General features: G+C 40.4%; 1 protein-coding gene across 1 annotated transcript in view; it reads left to right on the forward strand.

Moving 5' to 3' along the window:
• The window catches only part of cc2d1a (coiled-coil and C2 domain containing 1A), a 29087-nt gene extending 5758 nt beyond the window's left edge, over nt 1-23329 (forward strand). The window contains exons 3-29 of the mRNA XM_036560246.1: nt 766-901; nt 1335-1441; nt 1700-1939; nt 2496-2808; nt 3714-3823; nt 5062-5134; nt 5290-5394; nt 5770-5897; nt 6581-6653; nt 7880-8007; nt 8519-8630; nt 10965-11137; nt 12161-12283; nt 12498-12556; nt 12955-13071; nt 13540-13613; nt 13707-13765; nt 14846-14897; nt 15415-15514; nt 15856-15946; nt 16197-16370; nt 16575-16630; nt 17102-17174; nt 17310-17436; nt 17620-17696; nt 18506-18553; nt 18745-23329. Coding sequence (XP_036416139.1) covers nt 766-901; nt 1335-1441; nt 1700-1939; nt 2496-2808; nt 3714-3823; nt 5062-5134; nt 5290-5394; nt 5770-5897; nt 6581-6653; nt 7880-8007; nt 8519-8630; nt 10965-11137; nt 12161-12283; nt 12498-12556; nt 12955-13071; nt 13540-13613; nt 13707-13765; nt 14846-14897; nt 15415-15514; nt 15856-15946; nt 16197-16370; nt 16575-16630; nt 17102-17174; nt 17310-17436; nt 17620-17696; nt 18506-18553; nt 18745-18777 — 2961 coding nt within the window. The 3' untranslated portion in view covers nt 18778-23329. The remainder of the gene's footprint in view (nt 1-765; nt 902-1334; nt 1442-1699; nt 1940-2495; nt 2809-3713; nt 3824-5061; nt 5135-5289; nt 5395-5769; nt 5898-6580; nt 6654-7879; nt 8008-8518; nt 8631-10964; nt 11138-12160; nt 12284-12497; nt 12557-12954; nt 13072-13539; nt 13614-13706; nt 13766-14845; nt 14898-15414; nt 15515-15855; nt 15947-16196; nt 16371-16574; nt 16631-17101; nt 17175-17309; nt 17437-17619; nt 17697-18505; nt 18554-18744) is intronic.

Genomic DNA, 23329 nt, shown 5'->3' on the forward strand with positions numbered 1-23329 from the left:
CAACGAAAAGGCAAAGAGAAAGATTTAAGACGGATATTGATCAGTTAGAGATAAAATGACAACACTAAAAAGTCACGAAGCTGAAGTTTCTCGTTCTGATTGTCCCGTTCCACCTTATATAGCGCAGCAGTTACATTCTGGCGCCATTTAAGGTGGAACGGGAAAATTCGAATAAGAATCTGGACAGTGAGAAGATGAAAGTTTCCTGCTAGAGATGTGAGAAAAGCGGCTAGTGCTGAGCTAAAGTTAAAAAGCAGAGCAAAGTAAGTTTGCGTTTTTGTTTATATTATATTTGTTAGCCTACACTATCACATTAGCACATACTAATACATATTTACAGCCAAGATGGTTTCATTTTTGTTGAAAGGACAAAATGGCTCTTCTTAACATTTAGGTTGCAGCTATAGCTGTGTTCTAAAGTGTGGTATTCTAGATTGTAGCAGCGTTCTAGATTAAAGCGGTATTCTAGAAGGACTGACGTTACGATGTAATAAATTATGATAGTATAGAACATCATCTTACACCCCTAGCTGTGCTGTGTCCTCCTTGCAGTCTCCTGATCTCTCACTGCTGGCTGATTCATTTGGACCTAATGCAATTATACATCAGATTCTTTCTGAAAGTGTCCAGTGTGTGTAAATGTTGTTCATTCTGCCTGACTGGATCGTCATGGGTGGCGTGTACAAGCTCACTTCCTTTGTCAGTCCTTTAAAGGATGACATTCTCACCAGTGTTTATATCTCGCTCTCTCTCGCTCTCTCTCAGATGGGATTGCTCCTCGATCTGTCTCCAGATGGTGGCCTGGATGACTCTGGGGGAAATGAGGAGGAGTTAGAGGCGGAGCTTCTTGCTTTGATAGGCGGAGGAGGCGGCCCACCTGGAAAGAAAGGAGGTGGCAAAGGTAAGAATCGTGTACTTTAATACAAGACACCAACGTTGTGCAAATGCTGAGCACTCTCTGTTATTCAGTTTCTAAAGCCTGTTTTCCCCACATTTTTAAATAAAAGCTGTACTGACAGTCCATACATGAGGGAAAAACAGCCTGGAACTGTGGAACTGTGTCACGAAAGCCAGCACATTTACATACGCCCACCTATTCAGCCTACAGCAGATTAGCCTCGCCCACTCACGCTGAAGTTATAAGGAATATTTTAGCCCAGACTCTTTTTTAATGAAGCACAATACAGGGCACTCAATCAAAACGGAGCTCATTTACATATATAAGTCTTAAAGGCACAGTAACAGAAACAGCCTGCTCAATTCTAAGGGATACAAAGAGTTTGGAAAATGATCATGCAAAAGTGAATCTGACTGGTTTTGGTATCTCTCGGTAGCTCCGGTGCCCATGGAGGACATTGAGCGCATGGCCTCTCTGTGTATGAAGGACCTGGACGAGGATGGAGATGAAGACGGAGACCTGGAGAATGATGCTGATCTGCTGGTAATGTATTTCTGTATATAACAATATCACAATAATGATTAACAAACAAATATATTGTGTCATCTTGTTGGAGTTTCACAGCACAACACAGGACCAGCACAACAGCCAGTTACTAGATCATTTATAATCTGAATAATAAGAAAAAAGATTTTTGGGGGGGTTTTCTGGGAGCTGGGAAACGCTGAATTAGAAAATGTCTGTTAAAACATTTTAAATGCTGTTATTTAACATAACTGACCATTCTGTGATTTGTATTAGGCCGAGCTGAATGAAGTATTGGAGGATGATGAAGAGGACGTTATCACTAAAAAAGTGCCTCCTCCCGTCCCTACTCAGCACTCTAATGTACCACCCAAATCCACCCCCACTACCCCAAGTGGTCCGGCTGGGCTGGAGTCCCGCCTGCAGGAACGCCTTGAAATGTACCAGACAGCCATTACTAATGCCAGAGCAGCAGGGGAGACCAGCAAAGTTCGTAGATATGATCGAGGACTAAAGGTAGACCAATAGGCTTAAAATCCAATGCAAAGTATCTCACACAGTGTCTCTGCAGTATAGAGAAGTTATGTAACTTCAAATGTACAAATTATCGTCTTACAACACTCTGCATGTGTTTCTGTACCGTGAATAGATTTTAAAAAGACCAAAACCTTCTCAAAACCGTAGTAAAACAATGTCTCAGACATCAAGCAGCATATTCATAACCATTTCTTGTAAAGGGAACTTTTACAGACATTTGGTTCCCATCACCACCACTGTAAATTGTTCTTGGTTGCTTTAGAGTGGAGCATTTCATATCAAACCACTCTGAATTACTTTGTATTCATCTAAATCATGCAGAAATTATGAACAGTCAGTGTTGCCCTTTAATAACCCAGTGCTTATGATTGACTGTGTCAGCACTTTAATGATGTTTACAAGTTAAACAAAAAAATTGACCACAAATAGCAAATGAACATTAGCATACAGCTGGATTCCATTCAAGGTAAGCCATATTAGCATTCCAGGCCACCCCCCCATTAACCTATTAATGTGTGTCGTTTTGTCACTTTAGACACTACAGTCGATGCTGACTTCTGTGAAAAAGGGAAAACCTATCAATGAGGAGGAAATCCCACCCCCTGTTGCCACTGGCGGCAAGCCCACGCCCGGGTCACAGACGGAACCAGTCAGAGAACAAGAACAGCCAGCCCCAGAATACACACCACCGCTGCCAAACAATCAGAAGCCACAGCAGGAAACAAGACCAGTAGCCCCACCCAAACCTCAGCTCCTACAGCCACCCAATCAGAAACCAGTGGCTAGAACACCAGATACACCAGCTATATCACCTTTAACCCCCAGCCAACCGAACGCCCAGCATTCAGGTACAAACCAGCTGCGTCACCGTAAACGTCCAGCATTCAGGTACAAACCAGCTGCGTCACCGTAAACGTCCAGCATTCAGGTACAAACCAGCTACATTGCCATAAACATCCAGCATTCAGGTACAAACCAGCTACGTCGCCATAAACGTCCAGCATTCAGGTACAAACCAGCTACATTGCCATAAACGCCCAGCATTCAGGTACAAACCAGCTGCGTCACCGTAAACGTCCAGCATTCAGGTACAAACCAGCTGCGTCACCGTAAACGTCCAGCATTCAGGTACAAACCAGCTACGTCACCATAAACGTCCAGCATTCAGGTACAAACCAGCTACGTCACCATAAACGTCCAGCATTCAGGTACAAACCAGCTACGCCACCATAAACGTCCAGCGTTCAGGTACAAACCAGCTACGCCACCATAAACGTCCAGCGTTCAGGTACAAACCAGCTACGCCACCATTTCCCCCAGGCAACTCAACACTGTGCATTCAGATATAAACCAGCTACACAGAGTTGATGTTCTCCTCTCTCTCAGTGATGAAAGCTTGAAGTAGTGTTTATCTGATGGGGACAGTTGTGGGTTACCGGGTCTTGCACAGTTGTTAGGAGTCCCATTTTCTCTGTAGCTTTTATTCATTTTTTGACCTCCAGTTTTGGAAACTTTTGATTCTTCACTTGCACTTCTAGCTGTACTTAGTGTTCCATTTAAACTGAAAATAAATGCCTTAGTCTTGTATATAGACGACTGGGTCACTAGGAGTTTCCTTTTTTACAAAAATGAAAAACAACTGATTTACATCTCTTCATGATTGTACCGTTTCTTCATGATTGGTTAGATTTGTGCCTTTTTATTGTGTGTTTTAAATTGTGGATCTAAATAATGAATTTTAAATGTGTTTCAGAGCTGAAGGCGAGTGTACTGAGCAGACAGAGAGAGTATAAACTGGCCGCTATTCAGGCCAAACAGAGCGGAGACACAGAACTGGCCAAACAGCACTACCTCATTGCCAAGGTAACCATCAACACTTCAAGACCCAATCGCATTTCTTATGTTTACCCCTACCCCTTGTTTTTGAGTGTCACCTTGCCCCCTGGAACTGAGGTACAACGGGTAGTAGTTGAATCTTCCCCTATGAAATGAGACCCTGCTCTGTAGGCGACCCTGCCAGTCTGCAGTGACAGCAGAGGAGGGTAAAGTTCAACACCTCACTGCTGGGCTTTAGTTACATTTAGGGCATCATATGCCTTCAAAGAGGGGGGCGATTATTTATTATCACCCACCCCTAATTCTTCAGTGATATGAAGCTGAAGTCAGATATTCGCCTGTTTCTTGTTTGAATTTTCCCATTCCACCTTAAATGGTGCAGCAGTTATATTCTGGTCCATCCAGCATCAGAACCGCTGACTATTTAAGGTGGAACGGGAAATTTAACTAGCTAGCTACCGAGACATTAGCATACTTTTAGCGATTTTTTTTTTTTTATGCTTGTTATGAAAAAAAGGACCAAACTACATTGAAACGACATTAAACTAAGATAATACAGTGGTTATTGTAATTTTTAATGGAAAAAATTCTCACATTTCTGGGTTTCTTTGGTCTCTTGTTCAGCCATCTTGCCAGTTTTTTTTTCTCATAGCTCTGTTTGGAGCCTCTGAAAAACCTTGTTTGGAGGGCCGTGTAGCCCTAACACTTCGCCCTACCCCTCTATCTGAAGAAAAATCAGGACACCCTACCCTTAGACGTGAACGCACAAAACGGAGGGCTAAGGGCTGAGTGGTAGGGGCGAGGGGTGAAATGGGACTGGGCCTAAAACACACTATTTTTATCATTGTATGAGTAGCTAATCGTGCTTCTTAGTAATGTATGGACTCCGCAGTAAAGCTTTGATCGAGCAGCTTGATGATCTTTGAGAGTACCGTGTCCTGGGGTGAACGATGTGTCATCACGATACTTCAGGACATTTTTAATGATCTCCATCTTGATATTTAGTTCTTCTGAAACCTAATACGTTGGAACAGAAGAGCCACAGTAAAAAAAAAACTATAAACTCTGAATGCTATGAGTAATACTATAACTTTGTTCTTATGTTCTTTAAATACAGGCAGTATCCACAATACGCTCAGAAAAGAATGTTGTGATATAATGTGATGTAATTTGGCATGACAGTGGTGAATGATGCTGTATTACCCACTTCTACTGTGTACTCTGACCAGCTTTTCTCTCAAACACACTGTGTCCCTCTCTGGCAGAAACTGGACTCGGTGGTGGAGGCAGTTGACAGAGGGGAGCCGATAGACACCACTTCATTACCTCCCCCTCCTGGTCAGTTATTAAGATTACATGTCACTCAGGCCTAAGTGGGGCTACTATACATGATGGCTTTGTATGTTATACATTGTAAATGGGTTTTTCTTACATGGTTTTCATATGATAGTGACAGAATTCTCTTTTATGTTCTGTTTCTCTTTCTCTCTCAGGAGATGTCATAGTTGAGAGATCTCTTCCTCCACCACCTCTTCTGGTGTCATCCACTAAACCAGCCGCTGCTCCTCCACCCTCTGATTCTCCAGCTGCTAATGCCCGTAAGTGCTGTTTTAGAATGAATACAGATAACATCAGTACAATTACCAACAGTTACCATTCAACCTCAGTTTATCTACTCAACCCCTCATTAAATTAACAAATTCATGCCATGTCTGGAGTGCAGTGAGATGACAGAAGCCAAACCTATGTTCTCCTGAAAAATATTTTACTAACTTCACTAATAACACAGTCATGTTCCGAGGTTATGCAGTGTCTATCTGGCAAAAACACACTTATTACTGAGATAAATGCTTTCAAACAGTGTGCTTAGGTGCCTTTTTCACAGTACTGTATATTGTTTTTTTGGCTGTTTGTTTCAAATTATTACCTAGTAGAAGTCTAGTAGTGATAACTCCACACTGCGCGTGTTCTAGCTCTTCCTGCTCCCCGTAACCTTGGCGAGGCCCTGCAGCAGCGCATGGACATATACAAGAACGCATCCGAGACGGCCAAGAGCAAAGGAGATGACCGCAAAGCACGCATGCACCAGCGCATCGTCAAGGTAACCCACATAATCACGTAAAGCAGTAATAACGGAGGTAAGTGGTCACAGCCTCTGTCTGTCTTTGATGCAAGTTTACTATGAATTGGAGGAGATGAACGTTACGCGTCATACAACATAACGTGCCAGGCTGCCCCTGTATTCAGTTATATTCAGTTAAGTCATTAGCGTGCTTTAACCTCAACTGACAGCAAAAGACAGAAATACAGTTTTTACTAGCTTTTCCCCACAAATGGACTACAAAATCTGACGTTTTGATGGCATCATCATACGTCATACAAAGCGACGTTAGCACTGAGTCATAGGTTTTGTAGTTGTATTTCAAGGTTCTGCTGTTGGATTTATAGCTAAATGGCAGTTTCTTAAAAGTTACAGGATTTTTGACCCTCAATCAGAAATTTCTCTATGAATTAAAATGAATTTGAGTGCAACCAGCAGATGGCGCTGTTCAACACTTTCCCTCGCTGTAAGGACCCAGCAGCACCAGACATGAGCAGAACAAACATTCCACTAAAAAAAAACTTAATGATTAGAAAATACAAACATTTGTGAATATTTGATTCTTTTTGATGAAGCACCATTATAGACTGTATGTAATGTGTGTGTATGTTCTGTGTATGATGTGCTGTTTTTCTGCTTTCTGTCTGCTTTGTGTGTGTGTGTGTGTGTGTGTGTGAATCCAGCAATACCAAGATGCCATCAGAGCTCACAAGGCCGGACGCCCTGTCAATCTGGCAGAACTCCCTGTTCCACCAGGTAACGCCTCACCTGTGTGTGTTCGGGCTGCACAACGTGGACATACCACCTAAAATGTGATGTGTGGTAAAGCTGGCGGATATCACGATGACAGTATTACATCACTTTGATGCCGCACATGTTCCGTCATTGCATCTATTAACGATGGGTTTATCCTTAGATCTCAAATTACGATACCAAAAAAATTACAATCAATTGTGCAGCTGTAATGTGTACAAATGAAGTCCTTCTATCATCGTTTGTTTTTATAGAATTGTTTAATTTGCTCATGTATTGTTGAAATTGTGGTTTACCTTTTAAGCTGTAGTATGACTTATCAGTCAGTCCAACTTAGGCTGGGCAGACACTACACATAGGAGCACAAACAGGTCCAGTATGTTTAGCTTTGAGTCATGTGATCTCTGAGGTGATCTGGGAGTTTGAGTTCTTATTCGTAGCCCAAACTCGTTATGAGTGTAATATTCTCTCTTTGCCTTGTTGTCTAGTTTGAGCGGCCTCACAACAAAAAGACAATAAATTCTGTGAGAAACTGGCACAAAGTTTGTGATGCTCTCCGTTTTAGACATCTATTAAGATTTTAGAAGTCGTGTAGTGACGCCCAGCCTTAGCATTAACATTATAGAAAAGTGTTCAAACCAGAGACAACCAACGTATCTGACACACCTGACTCTAGACATCATTAACATTTTTAAAAATAGAGAAAGTTAGAAAACTAAGAAAAATATGGAGTTGAATTAATCTGAATTCATCTTAAAAGTTGTCTCTTGATAATAAAATGTCTGAGAGATTATAAGATTATAGATGCACTGAAAACTCCAAAATCAAGAGTGAAAAATGTACTGAAGAGCTAGAAGGACGTCCTCCACACTCTGACCATCCAAAAGAGAACATCCAACAAACCTGGCTGAGCATCAGCTGTGCAAACTCACGCACTTCGTGTCTAGAACACTTCAAGCTGTCATGCAAAAAAGGAGATATGCAACACAAAACTAGCCCAAATAAAATGCTAAATCCTGACCTGCGTAAAGGACAGAGACACTAATGCTTGTCCCACAGTTAGTAAACCTGGTAATAACTTTTCTGATAACTTCAGCTTAGAAAGTAATAAATAAACAAAGCATGAATTGTGTTCAGAGAGTGTCTCAAGACTACTTTTAAGCACAGAATGTTGTGTGTGGTGATGTCTGTGTATGATGTGTGATCATGTGTGTTCTTACTTGTTTCAGGCTGTCCTCCTCTGCAGGGTTCTGAAAGCGGCGAGCAAAACTTTATGGGCGTCCTGGAAACGGCTGTGAAACTGGCCAATCAGGACGCGGACGCAGAGGATGAGGATGAAGATGAGGGAGTGGCGAAGGTAAACGTCCACATTGCAGAGAGTTTTCATATGAAACTGCAATTGATTTCTTTTATGGCTTTCAAGCGATAATTCAGCAAAAAACCTATTTATATAATTTCCCCAAAATGTATTTGATCAGATTAATTCAAGCTTCAACACAGCTGCTACTGTTTTTAGCTATGCTAATGTACTTTTCTCTATGTTTATAGGTAACAGCATGCTGTACGGTATCAGAAACCTCATAAGCAAGACTGCTACTAATTACTAAACAACACTACACAGTTCGAGACAAGTGTTTGATGATTATTTGGTGGATCATTGGAATTTCTTGTTAGCTACTTTAGCCTTAGTGCAGATATAAAGATGGGAACTTCAGACACCAAACAGGACCGATCGACTACATTCAGTGTGTTTTTTGTTTGTTTGTTTTGTTTTTTATCTTTCGGATCAGGACGAGCTCGTATTTAGCTTTGGGTGCATATTTATGCAATTCTTATCATGTTTTGTGATATTTATGTTTCCATTCCAGCCGGCTGCGCGTCCAGCCGTTCAGAAAGCTCGAGCTCCAGCCCCCCCACAGTCTTCCTCACCTGCAGTGACCCCTACAGCCTCAACTGGCGCTCTTAAACTGGGACCCAAAGGTGCGTGTGCAGATGTGTGAGAGAGACAGATTGCAGTTCCTTACAGATCAAGTACAGGTAAAAGTTGATTGCTGTTAGCTGTTAAGCTGTAATGCTGCACTTACACTGTGATGGTAGATGGCTGGTGGAAAACTGGACCATCCATTGGTTTCAGTTAAGCAGCATCAGAACAGTCCATCAAGAGTTCAGCTTTCCTTGTTTTTGCCGTTTACCATGGCAGTGAAACAAACCGGATGGTGTTTTAAGTCATGGGTGGCGGACATCTCATTGTTGAAGTCGTCATGGATCCAGTATTTATACAACAACAACATTAAAAGAGCGCAGAGCGTCCTCCTCCCGTTATACACCTTAAATAAACAATCGACGCTGCTATAGCTCTCCTCTGGTAATCACCCATTGTCACTGTGGTGACAGTCCGTGGCTGCATGCCACCATCGGTTGCGTAGTGCTATGAAACATGGAACTTTTTTTTTTTTTACACCAACATAAAAACACTGCTTAAGTAACTGAATGTGCATCTTCTCTTAAATTACTTATATTCTCTTAACTACATAAATTACATATTACCTTCATAAGAGATGTTGAATAATAATGTTACAATAAATAACTGACTAATACTTCTAGAAGAAGGTAAATAATTTATATAGAGCAAAGTTGACTTGTTTACAGTTGTGTGCAGGCTTTAGTGCAACTGTGGCCAAATTACAAAAGTTTTACAGAAATACATAAACACAACCTCTGCAGCAAACAATTTAAAAACAAAATGCAACATTTGTAGGAAAATGTTATTTTACAGCTTTATGTTTGCTTGTTAGCTTAAAAAGTTAAAACTTTAACTTGTTAGGCCTTCATTGACTCATTAAGGCTGGTTAGGCAGGCTAATTGTCGTTAGGAATTTTCATCTGACAATTCCAGAGCATATTAAATTCTATGACTCTTCAAATCTGCTAACAGTCGGCCATGGGCTTCTCTAAGCAGCTGGCTGAGGATCTGAAAATGAAGCTAATTAATTGAGCCTGTTAAAAGATATCAAAGTGCTTCCAGCTTGCTATTCCTACTGTCTGAAATATCATTAAGAAATGGCAGTTAAGGGGAACTGACAAGATCTGGAAGACCAAGGAAACTCTTAGATGGAGCTGCTCATATGCTGGACAAAAATGCAAAGCAAAACCCTCATATGACAGCAAAGGGCCTGTAGGAAGCTTTAACTGACACAGGAGTGGTGGTGCACTGTTCTACCCACTACTACCCAATGCTGTTCAACAGTACAGTGTTGCACAGACATGATCTGCCTGGTAGAGTCATCAGAAAGACATCGAACTTGTGAGCTCATCACAAAAGTCAGTGTTTGAATTATACAAAACAACATCTAGATAAACCAGAGGCACTTTGGAAACGCATGCTGTGAACTGATGTAGTAAAGTGGAGCTTTTTGGTGACAATCACCAAAAGTATGTTTGGAGAAAAAAAAACAGTATTTGTTGAAAAGAACACGAACTCTAAAGCCTGGAAGTGGATCTGTTGTGCGGTTGAGTGGCAGCCAGGTAGCTGGAAGAATAGATGAGACTAAATATCAGCGAATTCTGGAAACAGATGTCACAGTCAAGAAACTGAAATTGAGAAGAGGTTGGCTTGAACAGCAGAACAATGATCTAAACATATCACTGTTGTTGGAAGAAAACCTCATATCTCCAAAATCAGAACTTTACAGGAGAATGAAAAAAAACCTACTTTACTTTTAATGTAAGTCAGTGGAACCAGAGTTTTTTCCAAGAAATTTTGGGCCGTTTCTTTTAGTCCATTCTTCATGAAATTTACACACAATGTAAAGGACAACAGGTGTTTTCAAATTATGTCAAAAACTGAAAAACGACAAAAATGGAGATGAGGTTTTCTTCTGACAGCACAGTGATATGTCAAAATCCACCATAAACTAAATCTAAAACTATTTATTTATTGATTTTAGTTTATTTTTAAGCAATTTTTTTAGATTAATCAAACATGAGAGCAGCTGTGCTTTAAAACTTGCAGAAAAAAGTGTTTTTTTATTGCTGAAGAGGCTGTTTTTTCACTTCAGAATTCAACAGAATAATATAATTTGCCCAAACTTTTGTGTGCAACTGTTTGCAATTATTGATCTTGTGTTTGTAGTATCAGTGTTACTGCATGTACACTCTCAGAACACCGTACCTTAGCAGGACCTTAGTAGTACACTGACCTTAGTATTTGTAATCCTACCATATTCGTTTGCAGTTGTTTTTAGGTTGCATTAAGTCAGTTTATTTTATTTTTATATGTCTTTGAATGTCTGTGTATTTGTATGTGTGTGTGCAGCCCAGCAGCAGCTGGACTTCCTGCAGAGCCGGCGGCAGCAGTTTGTAAAGGCAGCTCTGCGCTCCAAACAGATGAAGGACGTTCAGGGAGCTGCTCAGCATCTCCGCAACGCAAAGGGCCTGGACCAAATGATCACTGCCGCTAAAGCAGGCCTGCCAGTGGACATCAGCAAGGTGTGTGGCTCTGGATGTGAGCAAAGCATCCTTAAATAGCAACACTAACAACCCCTGTTCTCTGCAAAGGTGGTCGTCCAGTGACATAACACGGGCGGCTGAATCACAGAGTTACACTGTCCTAACAGCTGCAACGTTAGCATTAACATTAGCCAAGTTACCAATAGCATAGTAAATAATAGGCATGTAGATAGCTTATCTAGCTAGCTTAGGGACCTCGCCAGAGAACTTTTATTATTACCACTCTGTAATGTCTTCTGGGTTTCTCAAATGCTAGAGGGCGCTCCCGAGCGAGTCCAAAAAGAATGGGTTAGGATGATGCATTTGAGCAAAATCATAGTTTATAAATGCTTAAACATTTTTAATGTGAAATAATGAACACAGAACAACATAAAACATTTTAACACTGCTGTTATATTTTTAAGAGCTTTTAAACTTGAGTTATAGGAGTTTAAAACGGCGTTCATCTACGTTCATGACGTCAGTGAGCACGAACAGCCAATGAGCTGCTCCGTTCGCCCAAAACGTGTTTGCAGTAGAAAAAAAAGAAACATATAGGTGAGTTTGCTTTGCTTTTTTAGTAAAATATACATCTTTCTACTTTCTATTTTAACTTTCCGTTTAGCTTCATTCACCCCCTTTCATCGAGGACTCGCTCACGGGTGCCCTCTGGTGTTTTGCAGTCATTGATATAACGGGGGAAATAGGAAGAGGCCAGACTCCCTTTAAATCAGCTCTGACTTCGCTAAGCTAGACAGAGCTAGCACTGACGTTAACTATGTTACCAGTAGCATATTAGAAGTAAAGCTCAGGTAGCTAGCTATGCTATCTTCATTCATTATTTACTAGGACAATACAGATGCCTAACCAGAATCAGCCTTTTAGATAACACAATTTAAAAATGATTAGATCATTTTTTTCATATCAGAGTGTCTGTCTGATTTCATTACTTTGCTATATTTCTATCTTTCTTATTCATCCTGTTTTCTTCCCCTCTCTCTCTCTCTCTCTCTCTCTCTCTAGGTGCCCGCTGCCCCGGTCAGTGAGGAGGACTACGCTCTCTCTCGTTCTCGCTCCTCTCCTCTTTCTCCTCGCTCGGCCCAGCAGTACGCTCAGCTCATGGATCTCCTCAAACAGCAGCACGAGGTTGGTTATGGCACACTCATGAAACACCTGCATGTCTGTTACACTTATTTTATTCATAAATAATTCATAAATATAAAATATTCCTAAAAAATATGTCCATACAGTTGTTTTTTATAAATCTAATGTAACACTGATGAAGACACTGTAGCTTTTCAGTATAATACAAAGTGTGGCTGCTGTGGTTGCTAATTGGGTTCTTCACGCTTCTGTACAGAAATGTCTGGGCTTCTCTCAGCAGTTCACTCATATGGGGAACGTGGCTGAGACTACAAGGTGGGCTACAATGTTGTTTATTTGTACTGGAAATTTCATATTAATAATCGGGAGGGGAAGCGGTCAGAGCGCCCCCTGCTGTTTGTGTTGAGAGCATAGGTTAACAGTGAATTGAGGTGATGCACATCACAGGTTGTGCCCCAAATTTGGTTGTATTTGATAGTTCAAAATGATTTATAGACACAAATACAGTGTTTATGAGTCTTTTCCCAAAACAGATGACAAAATCTGTCACTTTGAGGACATCAGTTGGAGTTCAGTTGATGGGGTAAATGTTTGCATTACTTGTTAGCTACATTAGCCTTGTAGCTGCAGTACAAAACTAAAGAATTAGATTCTTTAGGGAACAGTCAGTACACAGCACAGTTGTTTCATTGACTTTGTGTGTGTGTATGTAGGTTTGAGAAGCTGGCGGAAGAGTGTATGAGTAACATTGATACGCTGAAGAAAGCCCACGCTAAAGGCCTTCCAGTACCGAGCTACCACACGGAGGAACGCACCTTCAGTTCAGTCAAGTAAGGTCACACTACACGTTGTGTCACGTATATCGTTCAGCTTCCACTCGCGAGACTTACTTTCAGTTTCTCTGTGTGCTGTTTAACTGATGGGGACAGTTTTGATCTACCAGGTCTTCCTGTGGTTTGTTAGGAGTCTCATTTTCTTTGTAGCTTTTAATAATTTTTTTAAACTCCAGTTTTGGAAAAGTTTTGAAAACTTTTTTTTCTGCTAATTTTGCTTGGACTTTCTCCCTCCTTATGCAAATAGATTCGATTATATCTAATCGCCTCAGAATGAATAGCTTGTTCTTAATGGCTTTTGAGTGGGTTTTGACTGGAAATTGAAAAATGTAATCGTTATCTCAGCCTTTTGCACAGTACTTTGTATTATATTTTTCAGTAGTGTATATATTAGTTAATCTCTCTCTCTCTCTCTCTCTCTCTCTCTCTCTCTCTCTCTCTCTCTCTCTCTCTCACGCGCACTAGGATCTTCCCCAACCTGACTGCTAACGACATGGTGCTGACAATCGTCAAAGGAATCAATCTGCCGACGCCTCCAGGTATGTGTGTGTGTGTAAGACAGTGGGTGTGTATATAGTGAGAGAAAACAGTGTTTGTTTGAATATTTGTTTTTTTCTGTCTGTGTTCTGCAGGAGTTTCAGCTAATGATTTAGATGCCAGCGTCCGCTTTGAGTTTCCCTTCCCCAGCGCGGTAACAACCGCTCGCACACATACACACAAATTATCTGATTTGATATGATGGCAAAAACAAAAATCCCCTTCAGCAGACACTCCTTTTACAAAAACAAAATGTATAAATTAACATCAGACGTTCAACAGAAGTCAACAGCTGCCATTCATTTTATTGTTTTAATTTACATTATTCAAATAAATATTTTTACTTGGTTATTCAGTTTTCAGCATCAGAAAACATATTTAACAGAAAATGACACAGAAGCCTCAACAACTCAATACAATACTAAGTTTTTTTTCCTCTCTTTGTCTTTAATAGCGTCTATTTGTGCTTTTAACAATGTAAACAGCCTAAATAGATTTTTATACAAAGCTTTCATCTTTGAGAGAGAGGAGAAAATCAAGCTGCCTCAGATCTGAAAACATCCACAGGAGTTTCTGTCCATCCTTCCACTGTGCGACACTCAGCACTATGAGTCTGAAAGGATGTGTAGCTGTTAAGAAGCTCTTACTGAGAAAAGGAGACACATCAAACAAAGAAGCTGAACAGTGGACTGACCACCCCAGAGTCCAGACCTCAACATCACTGAATGTGTTTGGGATTATTTGAATGGTGAGAAGTGCAAATAGCTAAGACTGAACTTAATAGGTGTGAAAAGAAGCTGTAATAAAGGTAAAGAGTGACTCACTAAATACTGAAAAATCTATATATTTAGTTGTTGAGGCTTCTGTGTAATTTTCTCTTGAATATATTTCAGTTCTTTTCCTGCTGAAAGATGAATAACTTGTACTTAATGGCTGTTTTGACTGGAAATGAAATAAATGAAGGGTGGATTGTCCACAGTACTGTATGCAGGATCGATGTGTAGCACCGTCTCCCTGCAGGAGCGCTAACGGCAACCTTTACATGGCTGCGTGCATGGAATGACATTTTTTTTCGATGCCAGTGTGCCACACACACATTCTCACTCACACACATGCAAACACACTCGTACAACATGCTGTGTTTTGTTACCTGTGTTTTATTATTATTATTGTTGTTGTTGTTGTTGTTGTTGTTGTTGTTGTTTTTATTATTATTGTTATTATTATTATTCAGGAAGAAGCTCAGAGAGACAAAACCAGCACTATGAAAAACACCAACTGCCCAGGTACGTCAGCTCATGAGTGAACACACTCTCACAGTTTGAGTACACAGCGCACAGTTGTGTGCAAAAATTTGGGCGCCCCTGGTCAAATACCCTGTTTTGTTGATTTTCTCTGTTTTAACACATCTGCACATTTTAATACACAGTTACTGCTTATTTGCTGACTTGAACATCTTGGTGAAAAAAAATAATGCATAAAATGTGGCCTGTTCAAAAGTGATATTATTTTATATACATACATCTTATGTAGTTTTTTTTTTTTATTTGTTAAACTCGGCAAATAAATAGAACTTGTGCGCTAAAGTTTGCAGATAAATGCCATCAGTGTGTTCTCTGTAGAGGATGTGTGAACGTATCTTCACAGAGAAAATCAACAAAACGTCATTTGATCAGTGTTCAAACTTTTGCAAACGACTGAATGTAAAAAATGAATTTAAGAAGATTGTCATGACATAAAAATATGAATAAAAATATAAAAATATTACATGTCGTATATTCTCTCTGTCTCTTGCTCTCTCAGAGTTTAAGGAGCAGTTTAAGCTGAACATTAACAGAACTCATCGAGGTTTTAAGAGAGTGGTGCAGACCAAAGGAATCAAGTTTGAGGTCATACATAAAGGGTGAGCTCTCACTTTTCATACAGATCATTATCTGTTATCTGCTGATGTTCCTGCTGTGGAAACAAAGGGCTGCACGCTGTATCATTTGTTAATCATAATAGTGATATTAGCTTCTACAAAACTGATACTGAGAAGGCTGCAGTTATTTCTATTATTCTGTTTATATGCTGGATTTAACATGTTGGAAACAAAATAAAACCTAAAATGTGGCCTGTGCACATTTTTATTAATAGTTTTATTTTTTTCATATATAAGTTCAGATTTTTGCATATGACTGCATACGATGTCCATCTGTTTGTAGCAGTTTTTGAAGTGACATGAATGTGTCTGTATGTGTTTAGTGGTCTGTTTAAGACAGATAAAGTGGTGGGAAACGCTCAGCTGAAACTGGAAGCGCTAGAGAATCAGTGTGAGATCAGAGAGATTATAGAGGTGAGTTTTACACACGCACACGCACACACACACACACACACACACACACACACAAATAAACACATTTACTTGTACAGTAGTGCAAATAAGCATTACAGGAGGAGTTATACTGTAATACTGGAAGGGGGTTTGTTGTTAGCCCCCTTTTACTATGTTCTTCAATGGCATTCTGCGTTCTGATACTGTATAAAAACAGACCTGTGTGTGTGTGTGTGTGTGTGTGTGTGTGTGTGTGTGTGTGTGTGTATAGGTGCTGGATGGGCGGAAGGCGACGGGCGGTAAGCTAGAAGTTCGCGTGAGGATTCGGGAGCCGCTGGGCGGAGTTCAGCTCCAGTCAGTGACGGAGAAATGGATCGTCCTTGACCCCCTCACCATCACACCGGACAAAGAGAGACACCGAGAGAAAGAAAGAGAGAGAAATAGGGTACAAATTCATTCTCACACTCTACCTCAATTAATGATACTCATTTTATTTAATAACCCTATGATTGCACTGCCTGATTATATATAATTATATAATTATTACAATAGTTTTATTATATTGCTTTGACAATATTGCATGTAAAGCAATGAAGAGGATGCCGTGAACACACGTTAAACATATGGATTGTATCTTACTGTTCCATAGGCTCCTTCACCTAAATCCAAACCCCGAAACGACCACGGAAAGAGCAGTCAACCCAGGTCAGTATGTGTTTGTGTATATGTATATGTATATATATATATATATATACGGCCGTCTTTGGGGCCAGAATCCCGAACACCGCCAAGGGACACAAGTGACTGCTGGGGGAGGACTTCAGCCACTAGAGAGGGGATGACGATGATGACAGCCACAAGAGGCACGAAGGCTGTTCCACAGCTAGGCCACTTCACTACACCTCAGGTTTGACCTGGGTGGATGAGCTGCGGAGTGGGGGTGGAGACAGGGGTGCTCCCCTCTTGTTCCCTCTCGGCTCAGGTGCTTTTAACAGACATGGTTGTCATCGTCGTCGTCCCCTCCCTGGTGGCCGATGTCCTCTTTCACTGTCACTCGAGTCCATCGGCGGTGTTTGGGATTCGGGCCCCAGTGACAGCCGCGAGAGCCGGTAGGAAGGCTGGGCGCATGCCTTATGTCCTTACATACACTTATATGGTCTTTTTTCTGTTGTTCAGTCACTCCCCTCCTCAGTACAGACTCCACAGTTTCAGCCTCCTCAACTACGACAAAGAGAGATTTCAGAGAAAGGTGAGTGTTTATTAGACTCGTAATCCGCGCCTGTGTGACAGTTATAGCATTGTATTAACCTTTGCTGAAGATTACAGATACATTACGCTTCCGATTGAGTACATCTTGTGTCAGTCTTTTGTTTTCCCTTCATAGATTGCAGAATATAATAAAAATAAACGTGAACCACCACCAGATCTGATAAACCAGTATAAGGAGGTGTGTCACAGACTGCAGTGGCAGAAATCCTACCTGGAGAGAGGATCATCAGCAGCCCTCGCAGGTAATACATACACAGACACATCCAGTGGCCAAACAGGTCTGCTTAAATATGCATTTTCAGGGCTAATACTAAACTCTAGGGGTATAAAAGTGTATCGTTGCATTGATACAAATGTGCCAATTCAACTGCTCCATCTCTGTCTCTCTTGGCTTCCCCCTATCTCTCTCTCTCTCTCATTATCAGAGTATGACAGTGTGTTGAGGAAGTTTGCTAATGGTCTCAGGGACTCAGTGAAGAAGTTTTCTGATGAAGGCAACAGAGTGAGTATTTTTATTTACTTTAATATGCATACAAGCCTTTTCTTTATAAGACACAGCCTACAGAATTTGGCTTGCGCAATTACTTATTCCACAATATGTCCTAACTTGATAACATGACTGACTATTTGACCAATCAAAGCTCCACCCAGAAATTAGCCCTTTTATTAGCATCTGTTGCTAGGTTGGGCAAGCTTTACAGAACATTAGGAAAAATCCCTTTCAGCCTAAAGAAGAACTGTAAGGCATGTTATGTAAATTATTCACATTGAACCACTACAGTGTTACTATAGAACACTGAGTTTACACTTCAAAATGCTACACTACTGAAAAAAGGCTGAAAGTGATGAATTTGATAATGTTAGCGATTACATGATAAAGAAATACACCCAGTCTATTCTAACAGTGTGACACACCCACACACACACACACACACATACACACACACACACACACACACACACAGACTCACACATAGGCATACAAAATGAATATTATTTGAAAAATAATACAAATATAAATAAATATAAACATCATATAAAATAATTTAAATAACAAACTGTAAATCTAGACATTTTGAGTTGTGTTCTACAGTTTCTTATGATATTGAAAGGCGTTTTTACCAACCTAGCAACAGTTGCTATGATAGAACATACCACCATGAATAAATCAACTGAAGGAGAGAAACATGAATGCTGTTTTCAGGAAAACATCTGTGTAAAAAAGGAAAAAGCGTGGGCAAAATGTGAATATTTCACATTTCTTTCTTTCTTTCTCTCTCTCTCTCTCTATCTCTCCCTCTCTCTCTGTAGGATGCAGCCAAAGATGCTCTGGGCAGGCTCAAAATGGTAGAGGCTGAGGTAAGTTTACAAATGTAATGTTGGTTCTTTGGGGCAAGTATTTACAAACATGTACACATCTTTTATAGTTTATCCTTTTTTGCTTTGTGTATCCTTTCACTTGAACAATGATCTCTCTCTCTCTCTCTCTCTCTCTCTCTCTCTCTCTCTCTCTCTTTCTCTCTCTCTCTCTCTCTCTCTCTCTCTCTCAGATGGAATCTCTCCGAAAAAGGCGTACTGTGTGAGCATTTATGGAAGATGAAATTGCACTGTGGGCTCAAAAACTGTTCTCACATACACACATGCACATTTATACACAGTCAAAAACAAGCTGCCTTCGTCTGTGGATCATATTCATGAGCCCCTAATCATTAGGGTCAGACATATTATTGCATCATAATGGATGGTTCGCCTGTAATGTCATAATGGGTTTCATCACTGTCATAAGAAAACCTTGTAAGTCGTTAATCATTATGCTCAGAAATATCATTACGTCATAATGGATAGTTCCCCTGTGATGTCATAACGGATGATTCCCCTTGTGATGTCATAATGGATGATTCCTCTTGTGATATCATAATGGATGATTCCCCTTGTGATGTCATAATGGATTTCATCACTGTATTAAGAACATTTCATTTCTATTGTACCTATTTTTTTACACCATTTTGAAAACACCAGCTTCCCATTTTAGTGCATGAACATTTCATCATGGGCCGACAGAAAATTGGATAAGTAAACGTTTCGAATGTTTTTATTACGTTACGTTAAAAAGTGTTGTTTCCTCTCCTGTAAAGTGACCATTGCAGAGAGAAGGAGATTTTCTAATGACAGTGACAGAGTGATTGTATGATCCTAGATCAGCTGTTGATCTCCGAGAGGTTTCATACACACAGGCATTGTTTGAGACATGATACTCTGAGGTCATATATGAATGTACGAGCACATTTACTAAACACTACAGTCCTGCAGAAGACACTCCATTAGTGCTGCTTCTCTCTCTCTCTCTCTCTGTCTCTCTTTCTCTCTCCATCCCCAGTGCCACAGTTTGTAATCATATCACCGCTGTCGAAAGAAAACCTTGTATCTCCATTTTTGTCGTTTTTCAGTTTTTGACATAATTTGAAAATACATACAAAATTACTTGGAATAACGTCTGGTTCCATTGACTTGCATTAAAAGTAGAGCATGTTTTTTCCTTCTCCTGTAAAGTTACCATTTTGGAGATAGGAGGTTTTGTTCCGACAGCAGCGATATACTTGTGTGTGTGTGTGTGTGTGTGTGTGTGTGTGTGTGTGTGAGAGTTAGACGTCTGCACAGACATGAAATTGAAGCCCAAACTCGACCCGAATCTGGGACTTTGAGACCCGAAACCAGCAACCTACGCTTGTCTCGTGTCTCCTGAGTTTTTAAATGTAAGGCTGATGATGGTAAAGTAGCAGAAAATCAGAAAAAATAACTTTTCTTTCAGGATTATTTTGCCTCTCCGCCATGAAAGAATTTTTAAAAATGTTTTAGGTCAAAAAATCTCAGAACTCTTGTAAAACAAAGTCTCAGACGTCTATTCAACACCACTGAGCCATTCTGACTAGAATTTCACATCAGACCACTTTGAATGACTTTGTTTACATCTTAGCCTTATAATTATGCAGAAATATTAAAAATAGCAGTCTTCTTTAATGAGGAAATGAAAGATCCACTGTGATCCACTGTGATCTTTCCACTAACACAACACAACCCCCTCATCCATCCTGGAGAGACTGAGACTGATATACGTCATCCACAGTTTCTACCAGTGGCACATTCACCCTCTTCTCAGACTTCAGAGCTGCTCTGAACACAGATATAGATTATGATATTATGTGGAAAGTAAAGAACAATTCTACTACATAAAATAAGACTATACAATAAACCCGAGTCTGATTGTACATGAAATATCTCAGTATTTTGGGTTGGGTAGCCGGCCTGTGTGTGTGTAAGTGGTGTAAATCCTCCGAGAGAGTCGTTTGTATAATAGCAGTTTAAGTGTAATCTGGCCTCTGCAGTAGTCTCACTCACTGCAGCTTAATCCAACCTCGCACGCCCGCACTGCTGTGATAGGGGACTAATGCGAACACCCTGGGGTGAAATTAAAGAGGCTGTGCATGTGTTTTGAGGGAGGCAAAAAAGGGGGGAGGGGGATCAAGTCCTTTAATAATCAGGGATTAACCCCCCGTCTGGTTGCCCGGGTGACCTTTGGTTGACGGGGGGTGTTGTAGGGGTCTGTGGAGGGAGAGAATAGGGGGCTTCAAGAGGGTAGAAAAACAGATGGGTAGAATCTTAAAGAGAGCTTAAACTCTTTGTTTGATATGCTGAGCGAGAGAGGTAGAGATAGAGTGAGTGAGTGAATGAGAGAGAGAGTTTGCGTATTCATCTTGTACTTTGCTCTTACTGACCGTAACAGTCCAGCAGCAGGACTTTTAACCCGTTACACTGCAGGCTTATTGTGCAGTTATTAATTATGAGGCTTATTGCTCAGTAACTGCTATAAATGCTGTCCAGGCTCCGCCCACAAACGCGCTCTTTGGAAGCTGTTGGGTCGAGCAGGCTTTACAGAAATCCCATTCAGCCCAGTGAGAAACTGTAGCACACAATTAGTGGTCTGCACGGGCATTAAGGGGTCTGTTCAGCTGTGTGCAAAAGTTTTGGCACCCCGGTCAAATTCCATGTTTTTGTTGATCCTGTGCAAATTAGTTACCACATCATCTTCTGTGAACACAATGCTGCACATTGTAAGGCACAGTTACAGTTTGTTTGCTGATGTTAACACATTGGCAGAAAAAGACTTTGTGGCCTGTGCAAAAGTTACGGCACTTTTTAGATTTTCACTTTTCTCCAGTGTTTTAAACTCAGCAAATAAACAGAAACTGTGCTAAAATGTTTGCAGGAAAATGCCATATTTAAGCGTGTTCTCCGTAGAGGATGTGTTATCTTGTTTTAACTAAGAAAATCAACAAAACCTGTCATTTGACCGCGATTTTGCGCACAACTGTATCGTAGAAAAGATTTTCTTCGCCTTTTTGACGAAAAGAATTTGATGTAGTATGTAAACATTGTGATAGTTTGGCGACGCACCAGTCCACACGATGCATATATGGAAACAAGGCTGCGAAACAGCCTGTTCTGAGTGGACTGTTTTTATGATGTCACCAAAAAAAAACATCGCATTTGAATATATCTACCTGTTCAGCCTACAGCAGTTTAGCCCCGCCCATTCACACTGAAGTTGTAAGGAGTGTTTATTCTTTCATTAAAAAGAATCTGCATAAATAATCGATCGTTAGAAAACATACGAGGCCGATGTTCATATGTTAAAAATCATCCAGAACCTGAGCTCACCTTACTCCTACCTGCATTTACAGTGTCTTATTAATTTCAGATGATTTTAGTTTTGTTTGCATGTAAAAGGTCACATTGTTAGCATAGCTCTGATCTGGCTTCATGCTAAAAACCACGCACTTTGTGGTGTATTTGCGCTAACGTTAGTACGGCGACCAGCCTTTTCCATTTCCAACCTGGAACCTAGTTAGCTGATGAGATGATTAGCAAGAACGACACAGGCTAGCTTCGTAGCATAGCATTTTAAACTTGACACTCAGTGTTGTGTAGCGACTCCAAACAAACGTAGCGATTCGGCTGAGCTGAGTTTCGGTTTCTGATTAGGTTGGATTGCCAACTTTCTGTAAAGCGTCCAACAACAGTGGCTACGAAAGAGCGCATTTGTGGGTGAAGCACAGTTAGTTCAGTTACTCAGTAACTACTAGCATGTGTGTTTTGTACTTCTGAGAGTGAAGAATTGAAGTTTCTTATCGCAAATGGACTCTTATTGTTTAAGGGGCTAACTGTGTCATTAGCAAAGCCCTCTAAGCTGGGCTAATAAAACTTCCCAGAGTGAAACAGCGTAAAACTAAAGCCATAATAGATCTTAGCATGGCGCTGTTTGGAACAGTGGTGTGATGTGCATGTTCCCATCCCAGGAGAGCTCAGCCATACACGCTAACGTTGCTGGCATTGTATGTAAGTCAGTATTTGCCGGTTAGCATGGTGTTACTTTCGCCGTGCTAATTTGTGCTGAGTCACTTTCATGCATTGTTGTAGCAAGGTTAGCATTGCTTAAACGAAAAGTCAACCTTGTCCAATTGTAGAAGAGCTTTGGAAAGTTCCCACTTGGGAAAGATATCAGACTCAGAAGTCCTACTTTGTGAAATAAAGTCCTCCTAAGTTTGTTTTGAGGTGTTGGAAGGTGGACTGGTGTGGGTTGGAAAGTATTTTACCTATAAAATAATGTATTTGGTGAAGTTATAGATCATAAAATGCAAAGAAAATCGGTGCAGGTTGTGTGAACGATGCATCGAAATGGCACTTATTTATGGTTCAGAGTTTATTTGTGGGTCTGAGTTGCTCTAAAACTAATTACCACGACTGTGTCTTCTTGTTTTCTTGAGACAATCGCAGAACACATCTCCCCTCTTTCTCACCCTCACCAAGCTCAAATGAATTACATGACATATTACATCATTTTGGGATTATAACATTTTTTATTTCCTTTTTTTAAAACATATTTTTTCCATTACGGTTATGGCCATCTTTGCAAATGTATGTATTAATGTATGTAATGTATTTTTGAAAGCAACCCTAATCTTGTATGTATCTGTGGTGATGGCTATGATGTCTATTGTTAATATTTACTGCAGAATGCACTGTTATTTTGGGCAAATGACTTATGATGACTCCATTAAAATGCAGAAGTCAGCAGTT

This window comes from Colossoma macropomum, unplaced genomic scaffold (assembly GCF_904425465.1).
Source record: "Colossoma macropomum unplaced genomic scaffold, Colossoma_macropomum, whole genome shotgun sequence".
Lineage (NCBI taxonomy): Eukaryota > Metazoa > Chordata > Actinopteri > Characiformes > Serrasalmidae > Colossoma > Colossoma macropomum.